This window comes from Vombatus ursinus, unplaced genomic scaffold (assembly GCF_900497805.2).
Source record: "Vombatus ursinus unplaced genomic scaffold, bare-nosed wombat genome assembly UNPS02014784.1, whole genome shotgun sequence".
Lineage (NCBI taxonomy): Eukaryota > Metazoa > Chordata > Mammalia > Diprotodontia > Vombatidae > Vombatus > Vombatus ursinus.
The window spans coordinates 29,231,043-29,254,732 of record NW_020954562.1 but is presented as its reverse complement, the minus strand read 5'-3'; the positions used below and the strand labels follow the sequence as shown (position 1 = coordinate 29,254,732).

At 36.9% G+C, this 23,690-nt stretch overlaps 1 protein-coding gene across 1 annotated transcript in view; it reads right to left on the bottom strand.

Moving 5' to 3' along the window:
- Positions 1-412: 412 nt before the first annotated feature.
- Positions 413-23,690, bottom strand: part of CPE (carboxypeptidase E) — a 117,152-nt gene continuing 93,874 nt past the window's right edge. The window contains exons 4-9 of the mRNA XM_027866863.1: positions 19,203-19,320; positions 15,887-16,069; positions 7,574-7,713; positions 4,002-4,101; positions 2,555-2,673; positions 413-1,255 (exon numbers count right to left, since the gene is read on the bottom strand). Coding sequence (XP_027722664.1) covers positions 1,157-1,255; positions 2,555-2,673; positions 4,002-4,101; positions 7,574-7,713; positions 15,887-16,069; positions 19,203-19,320 — 759 coding nt within the window. The 3' untranslated portion in view covers positions 413-1,156. The remainder of the gene's footprint in view (positions 1,256-2,554; positions 2,674-4,001; positions 4,102-7,573; positions 7,714-15,886; positions 16,070-19,202; positions 19,321-23,690) is intronic.

Sequence of the window (23,690 nt, the reverse complement as noted above, 5' to 3'; positions counted from 1 at the left end):
CAAAATCATATACAAAGATGTGTTATTTTGACAGGGTAGGGAACTTCCTATAGAATAAAACTATGACTTAGTAGATAAGTCATAGAGCGCTCCCAGAGGACCCTCAGGATTTGAACCCAGATCTCTTTCCAATTCCAAGTCCTGCATTTCATTCAGTATACTACATTTCCTCTGGAATCATAGCATAGCGACTAGCATTGTGATTTCATAGCTAAAGAGAACTGCCAGGTATGGAAACTCTCTCTTCCAATGCAAGTCTATAACATCTCTGTACCTTTCAGTCTTAGACAGTCACCTAGAGCACTGAGAAATTAATTGACTTGCTCAGGGTCATACAACCACAGGCCACATTTTGATTTCTAAGATCATATATCTAAGGGAAGGGGGAAAAACCCACATATACAACCTGTGGTCTGTTTGTTTTTTTTCTTTATTCATTCAAATTGCCATTTCAGGGTCAAGAAGCAACCAAGCAAAACTTCACAGTCTTGGAGTATCATTAACAGGCAAAAGATTAAAATTGCATTGTCCCCATATGCACACACAATAGATCAATTTCAGTTCCTTTAATTAAAATGCTCAGTAAACATATATTTTCCTATCTTATGAGAAATGCATTAACAAGCTCAGATTTATATAGCTGGTCACATAGCAAAAGAACAACATTTTATACTGGACTTTAACTCTTGCAACATACAGCTTACAACACCAAGCTGTTTCTATGCACCTTTGCAATAGCATTCACTACATGAATTAATATGGAGCAGACCCCATTCATAAATACCACCAAATACTTCTATTATCTGGGCTTTATTAGTTTTTTAAAAGCCAGAATTATTCTTAAAGTTCAGGGTTGTGAATAACATATAGAGTATTGCATTTCAGCTCAGACTACTGAGATCATGTTAATTTTTTCTGCATCTTTCATGCAGGAAAAGTGAACAGGATATAACAGAATGAAATCAATCAAGAGTTCTTATTTTTCTATCTAAGAAACTATGTTTAAGTGATACTGATTAATGCTCAAATGACTGCTGGAAAAAATAAATCAAAGTTAAATATTTTAACTGCACAAAATCTAAAACAGACTCCACATTACATCATTCTAAGTTAACATGTAATAGATTAAAAGCAGCAAATCAGGAGAAGCCTTCCCTTAAAAATTTAAAGTTTCTGACATCATTTTCCACCATTCCATCAATTCCTCTTTTTCTTCTTCTTTTCTTTCAGACAATGACTCCAATTCAAAATCAACCTATAGGAGGAAGGGAAGAAAATAGTGACTTGGCAAACTACAGATTTATTTTCTTGGCAAACCAAGACGCAATAGCAATCTTATAGATTTAGAGAATGAGGCCCAATAAAGTCCTCTGAATAGACAGAGCACTAAGTGCTGTTGACTGACTAGGCCATATTTTAATGGGGAAAAAAAATCAATCATTAACAAATGTCTTTGGGAATAATTCTTTCCTCTCATCTGTTATTTATAGCTCTACTGCTGAATATGTGCCTGTACATAACAGCTTTATAGGATTATCAAAAGATAGAAGATGTTATCTAGGATCTTTTGTACCCAAAATTTCAAAAGACTTCATTTTGGATTCTCTGACAGGCTCTGGTATCCTTCTTGTACTTTCCCTGATTCTTTTCCCAGTCCACAACTTAGAATTGTCATTATGCTTTTTTTCTGCTGTTAAAAAATATAACTTGGAATCATAGACTTAGAACTAGAAGGACCCTTCTCACAGAATCAGAGAATGAGAATTGGAAGGGGCCTCAGAAGCCGCCTAGTTCAACTCTTCTTTTATAGATGGTCATACAGGTAATAAATGGCAGACCTGGAATTTTCATCCAGATTGGGTTAGAAATCTAAGCTCTTACCACTGTACCATGCTTCCTAATAATCTTAAAAGAAGTGCCTGAGGCTCTGAAAGACTCTGTAACTTGTCCATAGACACAAAAGTAGTAAGTATTAGAGGCAAAATTTGAGTTCGTGTCTTCCTGACTTTCTGTCTGTCTACCACATTGCCTTGCCTCTCATTCTAAAATACACTCAAGATTTATAAATACATACATATAACTCAAGTCATCTTGGAAAACTCAAGCCACATGTTCCATAAATAACATATATATTCATATATGGACTTCTATGCATACAAATGAATACAACAAGCCCCCTTGTTGTTGGAGTAGCTAATTTTCACACTGATTCAGCTGGCCTGCTGGTAAACTCATAGCCCTAGGCATGCACTGCACAAGTCAGCTGCTGCCACAACAGAACCAATAACACAAATGTTACTGTTGTCCTCTCTGCCTCTTCCCCTTTCCCACAATATAAAAGGGTTCTTTCCTCTGTAAGGAATAAATACTTGCACCTCATTATTTCCCCTCACAGTATCTCCTGGAAGCACCTAGCATTTGGCCTGTATATAATAGGTGTTTGATAAATGTCAAATGACTGATTGCCAAAAAAGTCTCAATTTCTTCCAAAACCAACAGATGATGACAGAGCTTCTCCTCTTGAAAGCAGTTAAATAAACCAGTAATTACTTACCCCCACAGCAGGACTATAGGGAACTGCCACTTTTTTAGTTATTGCTAGATAACCTGGAGCTGAAGCTGTGAGTTTGTAGTTTCCAGGTACAAGCAGTCTCCAGTAATCGCCATCCTTTGCTGTGCAGAAAAACAGACCATCAAATCACAAGGTGTTTATATAAAGCTGCTAATTATGCCAGCTAAGGGGTGCCATTTTCACTGCCACTTAACTTTTTTCGCTACCTATCTATTTTAAAGTTCATTTATATAGGTATCAATAAAACTCCAAGGAAGAGACTAGGCAAATACATTCTTTTTACAGATCTGAACATTCAACTCAGAGACACTGGCAAAGTGGACAGCCTTGTGGTCAGGGAGACAGGTTCAAATTCTGCCTCTGACACACATTAGCTATGTGAGCATGAGCAAGTCGCTTAATTTCCAAATATCCTTGGGCAACTCTAAAATTACAAATTATTGATGAATTGCCCATGTGCCTCAATGGAGATGAGTCTCCTCTTCAGGAATTCTTCCCTACTGATGAAATCATAGATCAAGACCAAAAAATTATGTTAAACCAAGACTGGGAAGATACTCATGTATTAACACACATGCCACAAATATCACAAGAGATATCAAGTCCTTTTGGCAACAGAGTCAGGATTTCTATTATTTAAAGAAAATAGAGAGTCTTGCCAGAAGTCAGAGGCTAAAACTCCAATGGCTTTTGTGGGACAGTGAAGTGTGACAAGGCAAAGGTCTGTAGTGAAGGGAGTTCCTACCATAGAGGTGGTAACAGGAAACTTGAGTAATAAGCCAACAGCTATGGTCAGTTAATCAGAAAAATACAGAAATTTTGTATCTTACTTATCTCTTCTCCATATCCCTCCTTGTTCTAAAGTTTATCCATGGCAAAGTTGGGTTTTTGTTTTGATTTGTTTAGAAACAGAATCAGTTCTTGAATCCTGAATCTTAGTTTTGTCTTTCATTCTCCTGCTTGACTTCTTGCCTGCCTTTTCAGGAATTATTAGCATGTTCACTCAAGACTGGGAAGGGGAAGGAAACTGAAAATCAAATCATTTTTTTCTTTGTTCCAAATGCCATGAAGAATCTATAAACATTATGTTCCCAGGCCTTCTATAGAAGTCAGTCATCCCTGCTTAGCACTGACCTCCTCTGTCCACATTAATTCTAAGGAAAGGGCGCCATCTGTTGCCATATCCAAATTCTAGCAAGGCTGCTGTTCCAGGTCTGATTCAACTTCTCCAAGGTGGGAGAGGCTAGAAAACTCCCTAGGAAACTAGCCTCCCTTGAATGCCTAATTAAGAGGTCTGAGCTATCCAGCTGTTTTTCTTAGAATGTGTTTTATAATTACATTAATAAGCAATTATGCTTTGTGTGAAAGGTTGCTAAGGCAAAACAAAACAAACAAACAAAAAACTTCCAGAGAGGCAAAGACCACCCACCAGTAGTGATATCATGGTCAATTCCTTCCACGGAGATTGTAGCATTGGCAATTGGTTTACCCTGAAGATCTCGAACAAATCCTTTAACCCCTCTATGAATCTGTGAAGATCAAGAACCAAAAATGCATTATCAGAAATTATCTGAAAACATGTAACATAGAAAGACTTTCTTTTAGGGGTCAGCAAAATACAGTTAAGTCATCCAGAATTTTTTTAATCAGAAAACTAAAGCAGGAAACTCAGATTGTTTTTTAACATACCCTCTACTTTCATGAGAAAGGGAAAACAATGGGTTCATAGTAAGGGTCCTTTAAGATCAGGCATTTCAGGATCCTCCTCCCAAACCTTCTTTCCCATCAAGCCCTAACTCTTTTCACCACCGTCCTCTCTCAGCAAATAACATTACTTCTTATTTTACTTAGAAAACTTGGGACCATCCATTATGAGTTCCTTCCTCTCCCCTCCTTACCATCTTAAAACTGTTTTTGCCTTTCTTTGTATCCCCAGCATTTCCCACAGTACTTGGTATATACTGATTGCTTAATAAATGATCCCTCATGGGGGCAGCTGGGTGGCATAGTGGATAGAGCACTGGTCCCTGAGTCAGGAGGACCTGAGTTCAAATCCAGCCTCAGACACATAACACTCACTAGCTGTGTGACTCTGAGCAAGTCACTTAACTCCAATTGCCCTCACAAAAAAAGAAAAATGATCCCTCACTAGTTGATCTCTCTCTAGTTTCACTAACCTTCTACTCTGGCCCAGTCACAAAGAGTGATGCTGCTCTTCTTGCCAAGATTACTGCATTAGTGCCTTAATCCCATCCCTTCCAGCTTCCTCTCAGAATTTATCCCATTGGTCATGACTCCCCTTCCTCATTTTCAATTTTTCCCTATACACTGTCTCCTTCCCCTCTCCCTATAAATATACCCAGGTCTTTGCATGAAAAAAATCATCTCCTAACCTTAATAGGTCACTGATATCACTACTACCTGCGATCATCCTATATTTTGCCTAACCTTAATAACCTAAGCTTAATAACTACAAGAAAGTCTACTCTTGCTGTATCTACTTCTTCCTCACTCATGCACTCTTCATTCACTTGTAACCTCGCTTCTGAGACAAACGCTCTAGTGAAATTACCCTAAGAACTTTAAAAATATTATATCATTTTAGTCTCATAATCACCCTGGGAGGTAGATGCTATTCTTATCCCCATTTTACAGATGAGGAAACTGAGGCATAGAGAAGTTAAGTGTCTTGCCCAAAGTCCCATGGCTAGTGTCTGAGGACAGATTTGAATTCAGGACTTCCTGACTCCAAGTCCAGTACTTTCTTCATTTTGCCACTCCACGATCACACAGGTTAAGAGCTGGAAGGGCCTGAGAGGTCATCTAGTCTAACTCTTATGATGTTTGCAGAGGAGGAAACTGAGGTAGGTAGGTAAAGTGACTTGTCCAATTTCAGGTGGTGCTAGAGTCAGGAACACCTGATTTTAAATAGCCTCAGACACCTACTAGTTTTTTCAACTGTAAAATGGGAATGATAATATCTCCTATTTCCCAGGGTTGTTGTGAGGCTCAAATGAAACAATATCTGTAAACCACTTTGGGGCAGAGTCTCAGTAAGCACTATATAAATGCCAGTTACTATTGCTGTCATTATTATTGTTTATTATCATATGAATGATAAGTTTCAGAATCAAGAGACAAAACCTCCTGACTTTAAATTGAGCATTCTTTCCATAGTATCATGCTGCCACTGCTGAGTTAGTATTATTATTAGGATTTTGAGGAAGTGGGGCGGGGGGAGAGGTACAGAAGAGTTTTTGTTTTTTTAACATTTGTCTGGGGTTATCATGTGCTTCCTGGATATTGATAGCTGGAAACTAAGCTATAGACAAATTGACAAACCAGCCTAAAACTATTCAGGACAGGATCTGAAAGGAACACATACGTAGTTTCAAAAAAAATTATAGAGGGCTATGAGTTGATTTGAGAATTATCCAAAAACAAAAGGGTAACACTTTGCAGATGCATTAGAAGTTTGCTTATACCTTGAGGCTACATATTCTTTTTCCTAAAGGACCAAGCACTCTAAGGAAACAAAAACACTATGTAGCCCTTTGGTAGTCAGGGCAGATTTCATTCACCCAAATTTATTCAACAAATATTTATTAAGTGTAAGCCATCATGACAGGTATGGGGATACAATGATAAAGGTTCTCAAGAAGTTTACAATCTAAAGGGAGTTCAAGCAGTTTTGCAGTAAGGAACAAGCAAAGCTTGTCCTTAAGTCTGTCCTGAGCAAAATAAATATCTGTTCAATTTTTCCAAATCCAAATGCTTCAAGTCCTTGCTTTCCCTATCCCTCCATCCCCCTACAAAGTAACTTATGGTTTTTTGCAGGTGCTTCCAGCAGTTTATCAGTGACAAGAAAAGATTCTACTAAAGCATACCCATGCTTATTTGTTTCATATGTGGTAGAAGAATTGCCCTCACCAATGAATCAGAGATCTGCAAAGTGTATGTTGTAGATCTACATATGTATGTGGGTATGTGTCTGTATGAATAGCATCTCCCCAAATAATGATATTTCAAATCATCTGATGAATACTGTTATAGACATTCAAATATATAGAAAATACCCTACCCAAAGGACAACATCTCTGAAATGCAAAATGGATGCCTACTAAATGGATAGGACCAATGATATTTGACATATTCAAATTAGTAAAGTAGTAATTAGTAAAGACTGGGCATGGAAATGCTATTATTCAATGCAATCTATCAAATATATAAGTGTCAGGCACTGTATTAGGTGCTGAGGATATAAAACCAAAAATGAAACAGGTACTATCTTCAAAGAGATTACATTAGTATACTGAACTATAAGTTTTGCTGCAGGCTGACTATAGGCCTAAGTGGCCATACGTGCCTTGGAATAGGAGGATGTGGGAGACTTTAGGATAAAGGGGTCAGATTTGGATTTATCACTGTCTCCAATGCCAAGAGTAGCGCGCAGGATACTACCCCGGATGTGTCTGGGAAAAGGAAGCATTTTGTGTTGCACAAATGGACTATCAAGCAATAGAATTCTGAAGGCTGCCTGCTCAGACCCAAAAGTTTAGAGACTAATGGAGGTCTCTGGGTAGGAAACAGGCCCTATGTCTTGTGGCAGATGCATGGGGCAGACATGCCAAAGACCAAGGTGGGTCATTTAAGAGGATTCCATTTTCTGAAATCATTTCTGATGAAGGGGATATTACTTGAACAAATTCTACTTATCTCTTTCAACAACTCAAACAGTATGTACCGTTTCATTTGTAACAAGTAAAGTCATTCTATACTTCAGATGACACATAAGAGGGAGACATAGATTAAACCCCCACCCTCCAAAAATGTTTTCCTGCCTTGGAGCACCATTCTGAAACAAATAGGGCACACAATAAATTTTTTTAAAAAACAAAGTAGGCTTGGGCCAGCAAAACACAATGCTTTCTCAGAACTGGAGGACCAGCACCTTACACTTCCTAAAGGCACCAGATCTCTTGATTCACTAGCTAACTTTACCTGCTCGAGGTAATTGATCAGTGAGTTTTTGTTATCCTCCCAATAGCTCTTCAAAGTTTCCTCTGGGGGGAACTTGTCGCAGCTGAGCTCCACTGTGATCTCAAAACAGTTGCTGCTGAGGTAATTAAAGTCCTGCATTCCTGTCAAAATGCCAGAGAGAAAAACTGCAATTTGAGGCTGAAATGCAACAGAAAGGATTCTGCTATATTCAGTGGCAAGAGAGGCATGGAAAATTTGCAAGAAGGGCCAAGGAGGCTCCTAGAAGGAATTACAAGGCTCCTAAATTGCATTGCTCCATTCCTTCCTCAGTCTGAGTCTCTTTCATAAAAGAATGTTAGTCATTTTAAAAAGAAGCATTATTTTCCTAGACTTTTACATAATCATTTAATACATGACTGTTTTATTGTTGTTCAGATGTTTCAGTTATGTCTGATCCTTCATGACCCTATTTGAGGTTTTCTTGGTAAAGGTACTGGAGTGGTTTGCCATTTCCTTTTCCAGCTCATTTTACAGATGATGAAACCGAAGCAAACAAGGTTAAATGACTTGTCCAGGGTCACATAGCTAATTAGTGTCTGTGGCCATGTTTGAACTCATGAAGATGAGTCTTCCTGACTCTAGGCCCAGCACTCTATCCACTGAAATGGAGAGACATTAGTGTGTATTCTGAATGTCCGGAAGAAATTTCTTAGACATTCCTCATAATCTCCACGGTTCTTTTGACGTCTGAGAATATCAGTTATTAGAGAATATATATTGAAATATATAGAGAAAGTGGAGTGGTAGCATCTAAATGGTAGAAGTAGCTGAGTATATGTATAACTTATGAAAACTGTATAACAATAGTCCATTTAATAATATTTTATATTTAATAGTAGTCCAATTTACAATATTTTGTAATTTATAAAGGATTTTCCTTAGAAAATGTGAACATGAGGCAGCTGAGTGACACAGTGAATAGAGCACTGGCCCTGGACTTAGGAGGACCTGAGTTCAAATCTGGCCTCAGACACAAAACACTCACTGGGCAAGTCACTTAACCCCATTGCCTACCCAAAAAAAAAAAAAAAGAAGAAGAAGAAGAAGAAAGAAAAAGAAAATGTTATTCCTCCGACTGGGGAGAAAGAAAAAAGAAAAAAGAAAAACAAAACCCCTGTAACAAATAAGCATAGTTAGGCCAAACAAATTCTCACATTGGTCATATTTAAAAATGTGTACCTCATTCAGCAAATTTAGTACATCACCTTTCTGTCAGGAGGTGGAGAGCATAGGGAGCTAGGAAATAGAGGGGGGAAATGCTTGTTGATATTTAAAAAGCAAATTTTAAAAATGTTATCGTCCCCAGTTTATAATTCTGGAAACTCGAGCCCAGAGAACTTACATGACTTACCCAAGGCACAGAAAGTAACAGAGTCAAATTTGGATACAACTCTTCTGACCCCATATCCAGGCCTATTGCAGCAATATGATATATCTCCGATAATACAAGTATCTTCACTTTACAAATGATCAGGATGGTAAAGTAACTTTGCCGATGGTGACAAAACTAAGTAACTGAACTTCAATCCAAGTATCTGCAGTCCAAGTTCAGTGCTTTTTCCACTCTACCGTGTGCTTCAAGAAGGATTTGGGGAAATATAAGGGAGAATCTGAAACTTCATTTTGTCTTTATACTTCCACACTGGAATGGATTTTCTAACAGAAGCAGGGGTCTCATTCGGCCAAACAGTTACCTTGTTTTGAGTGATAACAGATACTAGATAACTGTGTAGCTAGAAGATTCCAGTAGCAACTAGAATAATTTCAAATTGAGTCAGATTTACTGATTTTTTGGAGAGAACTAAAGAACTAGTTTTTTTTAATTTGGGAATTAATTAATCTTTGAGATGAATGTCTTCACTCAGTTCTTAATATTCCTTGAGCTTGGGGCTGCTAGGTGGCGCGGTGCATAGAACTCCAGCCTTGGAGTCAGGAGGACCTGAGTTCAAATCCGACCTCAGACACTTGACACTTAACTAGCTGTATGACCCTGGGCAAGTCACTTAACCCCACTTGCCTCACCAAAAAGCAAAAAAAAAAAAAATATTCCCTGAGCTTCTCCCTGGAACAAAGGCCCATATTCCTTTTAACACCAATATTCCTCGAGTGATATTGTGTGGCTTTAAGTCATGCAACACTAATGTCTCTGATGAAGTGAAGCTGGAGATCCCCCAAAGGATAAGGAGATACACATAGTGGGTCTGGGAAGGAGGCAAAACACTACCAGCAGAAGTGGTGTAAAGCAATGGTGTCAAACTCAAATAGAAACTGGGCCCTATATAAAGAGTCCCTTGAGCCTCATACTGACTTAGAAAACAACATATTAACATTATCTATGTTTAATTGTATTTTCATTTATTTTGTTCAATATTTCCCAATTGCATTTTATTTCCCAGTTACATTTTAATCGGTTTGGGCCCCACTGAGGAGTGTGGTGGGTGCAACTGGCTGGTGGCCATGTTTGACACCTCTGGTGTAAAAGAAGTCATCAAAGAAATACATGATCAAAAAAACACGACATATACAGAGAGCAAGAGATAACTGGAAGACAACTTAGCTCTTCCTTTGATGATGTCAAGGAAATGCAAGGAGGGCTATTAGCCCATTTGGCAGACTCCACTGTTATGGAGAGTCATGGATATGAATTGCACAGGATTGGCAAGGATGGGTACATTGCTATCTTCATTACTGGAAGAAATAATCACACCCTTTTGATCACAGGTCCTTTGGAGTATTAGCATATAATATTATCAACATAATAGAGTGTTCTAATTCTATAGACAACATATTATTTTTGTAGATAAGGACTTCCCAGAACTTGATAATTTCATAAAAATTGTAAAGTCCTTATTTGAAACTAAAATATACATAGTAACAATCAAATATGAGACCACATCAGACTTAGTCTCCTTCCTAATAATATTACTATAGGACACATACTGATTTATACTAAGGATCACCTTAGTATAAGTTCACCTATTTCTCTTAAAAATAAAAAGAGACCAGGTGATGTCCAATCACTTCCAGGTGGGTTAAAAAAAAAAGTAGCTAATCATGTGCAGACTCAACCCACAAATGATAGCCATAAGGAAGTGGATGAAAAGTATTGAGAAAAATGGCAAAACTGGTTATCTGCATTTCCCAACCTTGAGAGCTCATCACCACACATAGACAAGAAACAGTAATTCTTTAGGGTAAGGATTGTTTTGATGAAGCAATATGAGAACTGGGAACTCAGACCCTCAGTCATCAATCAGACAATACACATTTATTAAGTACTTACTACATGCCAGGCACTGGGCTAAGGAAATGCCAACAGTCTAGCTCCACCTACTGTTGGAGACAAATTTCAAAGAAATTTGTATGAGATAAAGGGCTACAAGAGAAAGACTGTTGAAACCCAATGGCTTACAGAAACAGAGCTGGGCCTAATGCAGAGATTGGCAGGGGAAATCTGGATATTTACTTCGAAGCTATTCAGGGTGGGACCAAAGCAGTAAAAGTATAATTATCTTGACTTTTAGATTTATTGACCGGTGAGGGACATACTGAAAGACTGAGCAGGAACATCATTTAGCCACTGCAAATGTTGTCTCTTTCTAAATCACTGATGTAATAATTCCACTTTTGGTGAAAGTAAAAATGCTACAGAAGCTTCCCTTCTGATGCCTAACCACAAAGAAAATAAGCAATCTATCTTTGCCTATTTTGTACCTGTGGGGCACAGTGCCTTGCATGTAGTAAGCACTTGCACTTAATAAATACTCATTGACTTTGCTTGACCTGTAATCACATATTGACTATGAATATTTAAGGTTATTTCCCATTTCTGAATGTCAATAATACTAGGTTTTTCAGTTATTCTGTTGCTAGGTAACATTGGCTAAGTTCTTCAAAGAAAAACGGTCTTTTCAACTTGGGCTCAGATATCATTTCTTCTCTCTCTGACTCCCTGAAACTTTCTCTGACATAAATTTCCCCATGAAATCAGTAGGCCTTGTACAAGAGAAAGTATAAAAATTGGATAATGCTTCTTTTAAAAGTCTTGAGCCTATACTTAAACTTTTCCACTACATATTTATTTGGAGTATTATTTCTATTCTCTTTTTACTTACTATAAATCTCAAGAGTGTTGGACAATAATCAGCTTTCCCCTCAAGTTCTCTCTGGCTGCCCTTGTTTGCCCTGCTGTTTTGGGACAAAGCTGGTATTCTCTCTCTTTTCTGGGCCCATCTCTGCTTTGAACTGTACAGAAACTGAAGCAAGAAAGAGGGCAGAGCAAAGAAGACAAAACCAGGAGAGAAAAAGTTCTGTAGTTGAAAGAACTTGGCCATGAACACTGGGTAGCTATGATTTGAAGAGGAAAAAAGGATGAGTGAAGGAAAAATTAGGGAAGGATGAGAATAGAAAATGGAAAAAGACAAGAAGAGAAGAAAGTCTGTTTCTATGTTTGGAAAGCTCAGGAAGTCAGTGGTTTGACACTATGAAACGTTTCAAGCACAGCGGTTAGTGAATTCAGAAGACTGATAAGGAAACCTGCCCTCATAGGTCTGACTGACAGATAATGAATTAAAGATGCACAATGGGATACCCATTCTCAATCACGGCTAATATGTTGATTTCTTTTGCAAGGCAATACATATTTGTTGCAAGAAAGGCTTCTACTCAGGAGTTAAAATGGATTAATGGTTGACAAATATGCAAAAAATACATTTTTTTAAAATGCATAAAAATTTCTGAAGGGAATACCAATAGAGCAGTTTTGTTGCTACTATGTTAAAATAGATATTTATAGGCACATAGAGTTTTTTTTTTTTTAACAAATTGTATATAACAAAAGTTCACAATGTGGGGCAAGGTGGCACAGTAGACAGAGCATGGACCCTGCAGTCAGGAGAATCTAAGTTCAAATCTGGTCTCAGACCCGTGACATTTACTAGCTATGTGATGCTGGGCCCACTTAACCCCAATTGCCTAGCCAAATAAATAAAATTCACAATGTCTTAGATAAGCCTATCTTTTGGATTTTGAAATATTTGCGTTTGTTGATAATTAAGTTAAAAATAAAAAAATAAAATGTTTTTTAAATGTTCCCACCCTATTCTGAGGAGTCAATCCTGCTCTGTTCTAAGATTTGTATTTGGGATTGTCTACAAACACAAATGTTTGTAGTAAAAAAAAAAAAATTATATGGTACTATAAAACATACTTTGGACAACTTGCTTATCCTCAGGTTTTCACCTACCCACTATCAGAGTGAATTGCGTACAGTACCACATAAGGAAGAATTAATAAGAAGGGAAAGGTGGTATCTGTTGATCTGCCATCCAATAAGTCTGGATGATAAGCATGTGGTACAAATTTAATCTCTTAAATTAAGAATTCAAGATTGGCTTTGCCTATGGCAACCAATAAATTAATTGTAGTGAGTATATATTTTTTAAATAACAACTGCAGAAAATACTGGAGAGGGAGAGAAGGGAAAAGTGTTTTCAATTCAATAACTAGCAGTTATAATATACCTATTACCCAAAAATTTCCAAAGGGAGAGACCACTTTCAGTGGGAGGATCAGAAAGGGCTTTTTGCAGGAGGTAGAAGCTCCCAAGATAAGCCTTGAAAGAACAGAAAGATTCTGACAGTTAGAAATGAGGAGGGAATGTATCCCAGGCATAGGGGGTAAGTTGAATACAAAGAGGCAAATGACAGCAAAGAAGATTCAGAATCCCTAGCAGCCCAGTTTGACTGAAATAAAGAATACGTGAAAAGGAGCTTTGTGAAATAAGACTAGGTTGGAGTAATGCCTTAAAGGGGCCTTAAATGCCGGTTAAGAAGTTTGCAGTTTCTGTTAGAGACAATAGGGAGTTACTATAGGTTTTTAGGCAGTTAAGTGACCTAGTTAGTCAAACACATCCAAAAGGTGTAGGTTTAAGTGGATTAGAAAGAGAATCTATTAGAAGGCATGGAGAATTTTGGCTAAGAAATAAAAAAGTAGATCAACAGAATAGAGTAGATGTACACTTTACAGCAGCAAATAAACATAAAAACCTTGTCTTTGACAAGTATAAAGACTTAAGATTTTGAGATAAGAACTCATTATTTAGTAAAAACTGTTGGGAAAACTGAAACCAGCATAGCACAACTGGGGGTGGACCAATATCTCACACCATTTACCCAGATTAGGTCAAAATGGATATATGACCTAGATATAAAGAGGGATTTTACAAGAAAATTAGAAGGACATGGAACATATTACTTATCAGACTTATGGATAACTGAACAACTTATGAATAAACAAGAGATAGAGAGCAAAATTAGGCATAAAATGGATAATTTTGATTATATTAAATTTAAAAAGAGTTGTACAAATATAGCCAAGATTAGAAGGAGAGAAGAAAATTGGGGGGGGGGGGTTTCTACAGTTAATCAGATAAAGGTCTCATATCTAAAATTTATGTTCCCTTCATGATGCAAATTGCCACCCATCCATGCCTGCCCATCGTACTCATAATCCAATTATGCCTCACTGTGATATGAGCATAAACTTAGGTTTTCAAAGATAATGCCAGAGGAACATAAACTGTGGCAGGTTCTACCATGGTGGAAAGTTTGGAGCATGGCCCTGACAAGAGACTCAGTAAGTTTCCTAAAGAACAGCCTCACTAAGTACACAGAAGTTCATCACCATTACTCATCACTTGGTGATGAATTTTTTGGCCAAGGCAACCCTGTCAGATAATTTCAATAGCGGATTTCCCTAAGATATAATTCAAATCATTTAATGTGCCCATGAGAAAGCTGCAATAGGTTTCAGGAATTGTGCTTTGCTATCCTAACTGGGCCTTAGAAAGGTGCTACCTTAGAAAATGAGAGAAAAAAAAAAACTTTTTTCAAATTCCTGGAATTCCAACTTTAATCTCCACTAGAAGAGGAGAATCATTGCCCAGCTAGTAGGTTCTATACCACTTTCAGAAAAGGAGCTTCAGAAAGTTCCAGACAGGGAAGAGGGGAAACTATACATATGTATGTATGTATGTATGTATGTATGTATATGTATATGTATATGTACCAGCTTTCCTGGAAGTAAGGGCTCCCTCTCTTGCTTTCAGCCATTATGCCTTGGGTTTCCATGAGAAATGCTGGTACCCAGGGGACAAAGAGATTGGAGTGGGGCTACATAAGTTACGGCCAAAGTTCAGAGGTACCCAATATAATTCTACTATCAACATCTTTCATTATTTCATGGTTTTGTATACGTAAAAACACAAAATCATACCACATAGATACAGTGAAAGCATAATTAAAACTTCCCTAACCTAGTAGGAAGATGCTTGGCATTCACCAAAATCAGTATCATAGAGAAAGTCTACCATGTATTAAAAGGGACAGTTTCATTTATAATACTGTTTGTTTATAATATTGTTTGATTTTTCTCCAGTGTACATATCCAGCTCTTCAGTTGTACATCTTTGGTCACCACCCAATACCAGTGCAAAATATACTGGGATTCATTCATTCAGATCTTTGGGCTTTGTTCAGAAAACAGATATATATATATACACATACATGTATATATATATATATATACACATGTATATATATATGCATATATGTGTATATATATACATGTGTGTGTATATATATATATGTGTGTGTGTTTTCATCTGGCTTATGCCACCTGTCCAATTTTGACACCTTGGTTTCAAAGTATACATATATATATATATATATATACACACACACACACTTAATATCTAGATCAGTGATTCTTGAAATGTGGTCCAAGAAGCCCTGGGGGTGGTCCCCAAGACATTTTCATGGCATCCATGAGGTCAAAATTATTTTTGTTATAATACTTGAGACATTTTAATTTATTATATAGCAAATATCAATAAACAAAACCTCTTGGCCATGGGGCCTTCAATGACTTTTAAGAGTGTAAAGAGTCCTGAGACCAAAAATTTTGAGAACTGCTGGTCTACAAATTAAGCTTATTCCTTAATGATTTTAAAGAATTTAAAACTTGTTCAGTTTAAACCATTTCAAACATAAGTACTTTTCACTCAGACATACCTCATCTAAAACTTACTTAACTTACTTACGTATTAGGGAATTATCTAATGCTCAAAGATCTTAAGTGATGTGCTTAGGGTCACATATCTACTTAGTGTCATTGACAGGATTTGAACTCAGTCCTTTCTTGCTCTAAACCCCAGCACTATACACTGTACTGTTTCTCAACCAATTCATTATGGAATGATAAGTGCAAACTCACCTCCTGGTACACTATACCAAGCACCACCATTGGTTGTTCCATCTACAAAGCTGCTGTCATCATCATTTTTCCGACAGGGTGGCCGGTTAGGGTCAGACATGGCTGGGTTAAAGGAAGAGTAGCCCCGAGCCAAGCTCTGGAAAGTAGCATCATCAGGACAAGGGCTGTATTCATGAGCGCTACCTGGAAAACAAATCCATGCAAAATAAAATAATTCCCATTTCTTTAGGGCTGTAAAGTAGTAAGTGGGTATCAGACTCACATAGAAACAGATCCCTGCAGACCACATACTGACTTAGAAAAACATTATCTACGTTGTATTATTTTTTATTTTGTTAAACTTGTAATATTTATTTTATGTGTAAATTATTTTGTATTTTATATTTGTAAATTATTAAGTAAACTGATTTCATTATATTTGTAAAATTTCTTAATTATGTTTTCATCTGGCTTATGCCACCTGTCCAATTTTGACACCTTGGTTTCAAAGTATACAAAGCACTTTCCCCCAAAATATCCAGAGAAGTAAGTGATATATTGCCATCCCCATTTCATGGATAAGGAAATCAAGACTCAAAGAAATAAACTGGCTTGCCTAAGGTCAATAGTTGGTAAGTCACAGAGGGACTTACTCTAACTTGGGACCAAGTATACTTTCTACTTTTCCATACTGTCTCTCTTTCAAGATAGGTAGAAAATACACAAGTAGACACAGAATGTTTTATTTTACCTGGTAAAGCAGTTATTCTCAGTGGTTTTTCAAAGGCACAAAGATATGAACCTTAAAGTATTAAACAAAAAATGACCTCCTCATCTCTCCCAGGATGGAAGATGGATGATCACAAGTCTGATTCCACAGCTGATTAGCAAAGGAGTTTTAATTTGCTCTGTTTCTGATATAGACCCATTCCTTCTGGTTTCTCAGTTTCTGACCTGGGAAAGCAAGTTGCTTGCAGCAACCTGGTGACCTCTGCTCCTAAGGTCAGATATCCAATTGGCATAGCCCTTAGAACTCCCTAGCTCAAGAGACCATTATCCTCAGTCTTCCCAGTAGCTGAATTTATAGGCACAAGCCATCACACCCAGCTGGGCCCAGGCACTTTCTACAATGATTACTCTTTGTTTTGCAGTTAGCTGTCTTTACAAAGGTCCTTAAGAATCAATACATACCAGGGAATGTCCTTAAGCAGTAAAAAAATTAATCTGAAAAGATCAATTTGACTAAGGTCCATTTTGCCTGCTACCTAACAGAAATGCATATTTAATACCCCTAAAGACAGTTTCAATATCCAGAAGGGTATTTGATACAGTCTAACTAGGATCAAACCTCTAGAGACATTTTTGGGTATATCATGAAAGTTGACCTGAATCCTAGGTTATCTCCAGATCCATTCTACCAACGATCAGCCAACCTATGCCTTCTAAGACCTACAAAGGATCTTTATTTCTCCATTTTGGTTTAACCCCTCTCTTTATATCTCAGTTTCTCCTGATCCCAAGATTTATGTAAGCTTCCCTTAGAATGAAAACATATAAAAAGACTAATAGTTCTGTTCCTTGAGGTACATAATTCTAACATGTTTAATGAAAGCAAAAGTTTGACTTGTTACTTTTAGCAGTTCTGCCTGAAGGCCTGCCAAGTCATGACTACAATAGAACATTCAATTACCCTTACTAAAGGAGGAGGGAAGCAAACATTATGGGCACCATTTGTATTTTGGTGCAGGAATGAAATAAGAAAAAAACACAAACAAAAAGAAATTTTCATCTCCTCTGCACCTGAAACTGACCCACTCTCTAGTATGCATTAACTGTTCATGTCCCAAGACATGGATGAATAACAAAAATACACAGAACAAATAATTAAGAACTATTCCTACAGCACAGAAATTCACTTTTCTCTTCTTCTCTTTTTATAGATAAGCAACCCATTTCCCAAGGAAAATGTGTGCTGGATAATGAACAAAAAGTGATGGTTTTATTCATTTTCTTTCTGAGACATCTCTTGAAAGAAATTAGGCTTCTGAAATACTCTGGTTAGCTAAGAAATCTTTACATGCAGCTACATGACCACTTTCAAATGATCACTTAAGTATAACACAGGGGCTCTTAACCTTTTGTGAGCCAAGGCAGTCTGGTGAAGCCTACTGGACTCCTCAAAATAATGTTTTAAAATGCAAAAAAAAAATAAGATGTATAGGATTATAAAGGACCCAAAAGATAAGTGAGACAAGGGATGTCATTTTTTTCCATCTAAGTGCACACCAACAAAGGATTCCCTGAAATCTATCCATGGACTCCTATATATACAGGCTATAAAATGAGTTTTTACCTGAGATCCACAGACCAGGAGCCCAAGGAAAGATTTCAAGAGATCCTTAAATACATACATATTTATATACATATACGTGCACATGAGTATATACATGCATATTTGTGTTCTGGTACTCTAGACCACCCCCAAGGCTAAAATAGACCTTCATCCTCCATCTCCTTTCCTTTAAATCCCAAATCAGGTGGAAATTACCTGACAGCTTCCCATGAAGGGTCTTATTCTCCACATTAAATCCTTTTCTCCCTCTAAAATTTCTTATAAAACTTTGTCTGGCTCTCTCCTTTGTTCTTATCACAAGCTCCCTGGTATCATAGTTATTTGTATATATGTCTCTCTCCTCCTGTCCTATTAGACTATAAGTTCCTTGAGGGGAGAGGTCTGTGTCTATATCAAGCTTTGTAACTCCAACCAAAGCACAATGTCTTACACAAAATAGTAATAACTAAATTTTTTTTGAACTGAATAACTAATTCCATCTTGAACATAACATTCCACAGGACTACTTTCTTGATGTTTCCAAAGGCTAGAAGAAATGTAGGGACTGTAAAACAAACAAATTCTATCTTTCCAATCAAATAAGTTTTGATGGAGAGAATCATGGATTTCAAGGAAGAAGGGACTTTAAAGCTTACGTCGTCCAACCTTTCCTCACTTTATAGCTAAAATGAGGTCTAGTAAGGCTAAGTAATTTGTTAAAGATCAAATGGGTAGCAGAGTTTCTTAAGGATCCAGTCATGTAAGAGAAGGAATACAAAAAGAATACAAAAATTAAGCCTAAGCAGTGACAAACTATATAAGACTAAGACTCACGAAGTAACTTAAGAACAATCATGAACAACACGTACAATATTAGAGCTTGTGGAATTGTGGGTAATTTGACTAAGCTCTTAAACGAAAAGAAATTATCCTCAACAATCCTGGGAACATGTAGACAGTTTTTTGATCCATAGGCCTAATGAGAGAAGTCAAAGGAACACCTACCACTTCGGGTCTCATCATATGGATAATTTGCAACCAGATCTCCTCCGTGAAGGTTGGCTGAAAGCACGAAGGGGATATCCATAATCCAGTGAATAACAGCTTTAGTCTCTGGAGCAAGCTGGGAGAAAACCAAGAATTACAGTAATTACACACCCAAGAGGTACTGGCCCAGTCCCTCCAACTCCACATTACAGAGAGGAAACAAAGAAGCCAGCAGATAAGTAGGTAGTGACAAAAAGAAAAGCACAGAGAAAAGATCATCATATGAAAATTAATAAGCCTATAAATGCCTGTGGTTGTTTTGCTTAAAAGATATATTCCACACACATTATTCTCCTACTTTATCATTCTCATTTTAATAAGAAACAGAGTTTTAGAAGTTTGATCTCCCTTTTGAGAACTGTTTTGCTGAGTGGCCAGCTCCCAGTCATTCCACACATTCCAGAGATCAGGAAAATCACTTACATATTATTTGGTTCAAGATTTTTAGTGGTCCTTACATTCCTATTTTTTAGGAAGATGAGCAGAAAAATAAGCATTAAATCTACCTAAAAGGAGTTTTTCTGTAAGGTGGTTCAATACTATTCAATTAGTATGTGACAAACTTCAGTTTCATCCTTCAATCATCAGTTTTCCCTGTTTACTTTGGCTTGACTATTCTAAATTTTCAAAACACATTCCAAACCAGAAGCTTTCATGTATTCACACAGCAAATCACATCTTTCATAAGGCTGAATGCAAAAAAAAATTTCATTTTTGAAATTTGAGTCTAATTTTTTGAATCTTGCTGATGTACTTGGTTGTAACCTTGTTAAGAAGTGGTACTATTCTTACAGAATAACTATGTTAACTGTTAAAATAACAAATGTCCCTCTGCAAAGTATAGTGAACATATATGCATACAGATGTAACAGTAAAAAAAAATTTACACAAAAGATTGAACCCAGAGGCAACAGCTTGACACTTTTGTATGGTGATTTTTAATCAGCAGAAGCCAGGTTTTTTCATTCACCCCCAGCTACCTAAGGATCTCTTCCAGAAAAATAAAATAAATCTTTCCCTGCAGCTTCTAACCTGAAGAAATATCTATCTTAATCCTTAATCATGTGAAGCTGGACACACGAGGGTTGAAAAACTTCAGACATTAGAGGCTCGACAACATAACACAGATTAAAGAAAAATATTTCCTAAAGAGGCTTATTAATTCAGAGGCAGAATACATACAGAAGAGGAATAGTAAATAACATAGGTTGTTGTTGGGTTCTTTCCCCCAGAACAGGAGAGGGATTGGTTTGGTTTTAATTATTCTTATTTGAGAATGTTTTATTAATGGTACAGAATCCCTCAAAATATTATCTCCCCTCTCCATGCCTTTGCACAGGCCTTCCCTATATCTGAAATGCTCTCCCTCCTTATTTCCATTCCATGGAACCTTTACCTCTCTTTAAGGCTCAGCTCAAAAGTTACCTCCTCCCTGTGGCTTTTCCTCATTCTACTCCCCATAGTAGTTAATGCCACCATCCCAATTACTTGGTATTTTAAAATACATGTTGTATATTCTTATCTGGGACCATTTATTCCCCCAATAGGATGAAAGCTCCTTGAGGACAGGGACTAGTTCACATTTGTCCTAATATTCCTACTACCTAGAAAGTATCTGGAAAATATTAGGCACTTAATAAATCTTTGTTGAATTGAACTTAATACTTTAAAAAAAATCCATGATTTCATTAGTGGAATACATTAGTGAAAAACACAACTGACCCAGTACCCTGTAGATGGTTTCACTAACTGCTGTGGCAAACCAAATTCATCATTTGGTGGCCAGCCTTCTGGTTATATGGGCAGACAAGAGATCCACAGTTCATTACCATGCCTTTACTCAGAGGCTTTACTAGCTGAAAGAATCTAAGAGGACCTGAGATCTGCCGGCAGAGCCTTTGAGAACCTTGATAAAGCAAAAGAACCATTTGAAAGATTTCAAGAGGATATAAAAGGAATGATGTATGAGTATATCCTATGCTGTGCATAAAGTGACCCTGCTTCCAGTGAGTACATATAAAATTTTTTGCATTTAAAGTTACTTCCTATGAAAATGTTATACTTGAAAATGTATATACTATATAGAAAGCTAAGGAGATGGTAGAAAGCTGGATAGAGAGGGGGAACTCCAGTGCTCCCACCACAGAAATCCTCAAATGAAGGACTGTAAGGAATTTCAAAGAGCTACCAATATTCCTTGGGGTTAATAATCATTCATTCAAGGGCCTCTTCTGTTTTCTTCCTTTTTAATTAAAACCTTCTTCTGTAATGTTGAAATCTTTGGGAGCTCATTTCATTAAACTGCAGGGTACCAAGAATAGAAATTCCCAGGTTTCCTGGGTGAGAGCATATGAGCCAAGTGAAGTAAGAAAATTCTTCAAAATGTACTCAGCTCCTTCATGCCATGAGCTTCTGATGCAAAGGCTATATGTAGGTGGTAGAACTACAGCATCATAAATATGTGCTTTGCCCAGAGGAGAAGTTGAAGATAGGAAAGAAAAATGTAAAAGATATCAGGTTGATATGTAACTCTTCCATGTACCTTTCTGATCTTCAAATGGGAAAAACTGAACAATGTATTTGGTGGATAAAAAGATGTAGGTAGAGGTTTAAAAATGGCAAAATGAAGAGAGCATGAACACTATGAAAAATGATCACTCTGACTCCTCAGCAGCAATCAAAAGATGTATGTTTGAGGAAGACCTAGTAGAGGGGAAAATTAGTCTTCCATCATTCTAGGGAAGAGAGTAAGTTTTAATTGTCATACTGTATTCAAGCAGCTGTTCTCAAAGTGTGGTCCTGGGTCCCCGAGACCCTTTCAGGTCTTTCTGACCTTTCACAAGTTCAAAACTATTTTCATTGTAATTTTTAATTAGAATTCCTAATATGTCAAGTATTAATAGTTGTAACCCAAACTAATATAAGCTCTCAAAGAGAATCCACAATAATTTTTAAGAGTGTACAGGGATTCCAAGACCAAAATGTTTGTGAATTCTTACATTTACCTTCACTAAAATAAACTAGTGAGATTCAGGAGAATCCAATCAAGCTCAATGAAAGACTACCCAAATGACTTTAAAATAGAATTTAGGCATATTTATACACATAAATATATTTCATATTTATATGTGCATACATTGAAATATGTATTTAAAAGATTGACTATGTATTATTAAATATATTTAATATTGATATGGCCAATATATCTTCATATTAAATATATGATATAGTTAATATTAAGTTTAAATATGTGATATATGTTATATCATATATAAATACAATATGTTTAATATTATATTTAAATATATTTGATATGTATTAAATATGTTTAAATAAATATTTCTTGGCCTAGAAATAGGATATTTAATTAAGAAAAAAGGCAAACATCCCAGAGACTAAGGTACACTGTTTCATTTGTCTTGTATTTCTTCCACTGAAGAAAATGGGGTCTGCAAAAATCACCCTGGCATTTTACAGAGTGATCTTGTTTCACAATTTTTCTGTAAGACAGGTAGCAGGAATGATGTAGCAAAGAAAGCTCTAAAACATTGACTGATGTTCAGAATTCATGAATTATCCACTAACTTCTGAATCTATTTCAGGTGATTTCAACTTCTCTCTCCCTGCCTCACTTCTCCCAAACCTTCATTCTTATCCTGACCTCTGATCCATCATCCCTTCCTCCCTTTGCAGACTCCACTTTGTACTTAGCCCATCTCACTAGACACTGCCATCTACACCTTGGAATTCCTTGTCCTTTGTCTCACTAGAGTTCATGGAACATAGCTGGAAGGTCCTCTGACTGGTTGGGCTCACAGTTGAATTCATCCTCTTCCTTAACAAATATAACTTTCCTATTTCTAATGATGTCACATAATACATCCCTAATAAAGCAAGTTGATTTTACTCATCTTACCACACATTTGAAATACCAAGTCCTGTTAACTCGAGCTATACAATATTTCTTTGGTTTATATTCTCTTGTGTATCCCCACAACTTGTTGTTGTTGTTCTGTCATTTTTCAGTCATGTCTGACCCTTCATGACTCCATTTGGGGTTTTCTTGGCAAAGATCCTGGAAGGGTTTGCCATTTCCTTCTCCAACTCATTTTAGAGATGAGGAAACTGAGGTCAGCAAGATTAAGTGATTTGCCTAAGGTCACACAGTTAGTGAGTGTCTGAGACCAGATTTGAACTTATGAAGATGAGTCTTCCTCACTCCAAGCATTGCACTCTATCCACACCACCACCGAGCTGCCCATCATGGGATGCATAGAAGGGAGTAAAGTACAAGGAGACTAGAAAAGTAGGCAAGGGTGTGACAACCTTCAAATGCCAAATAGATGATTTTATATTAGATCCTGAGGGCAATAGGGAGTTATTGGAGTTTAATGAGTAAGGGGGTATAGGGTGATATAGTTATACCAGCACTTTTAAAAAATGCCA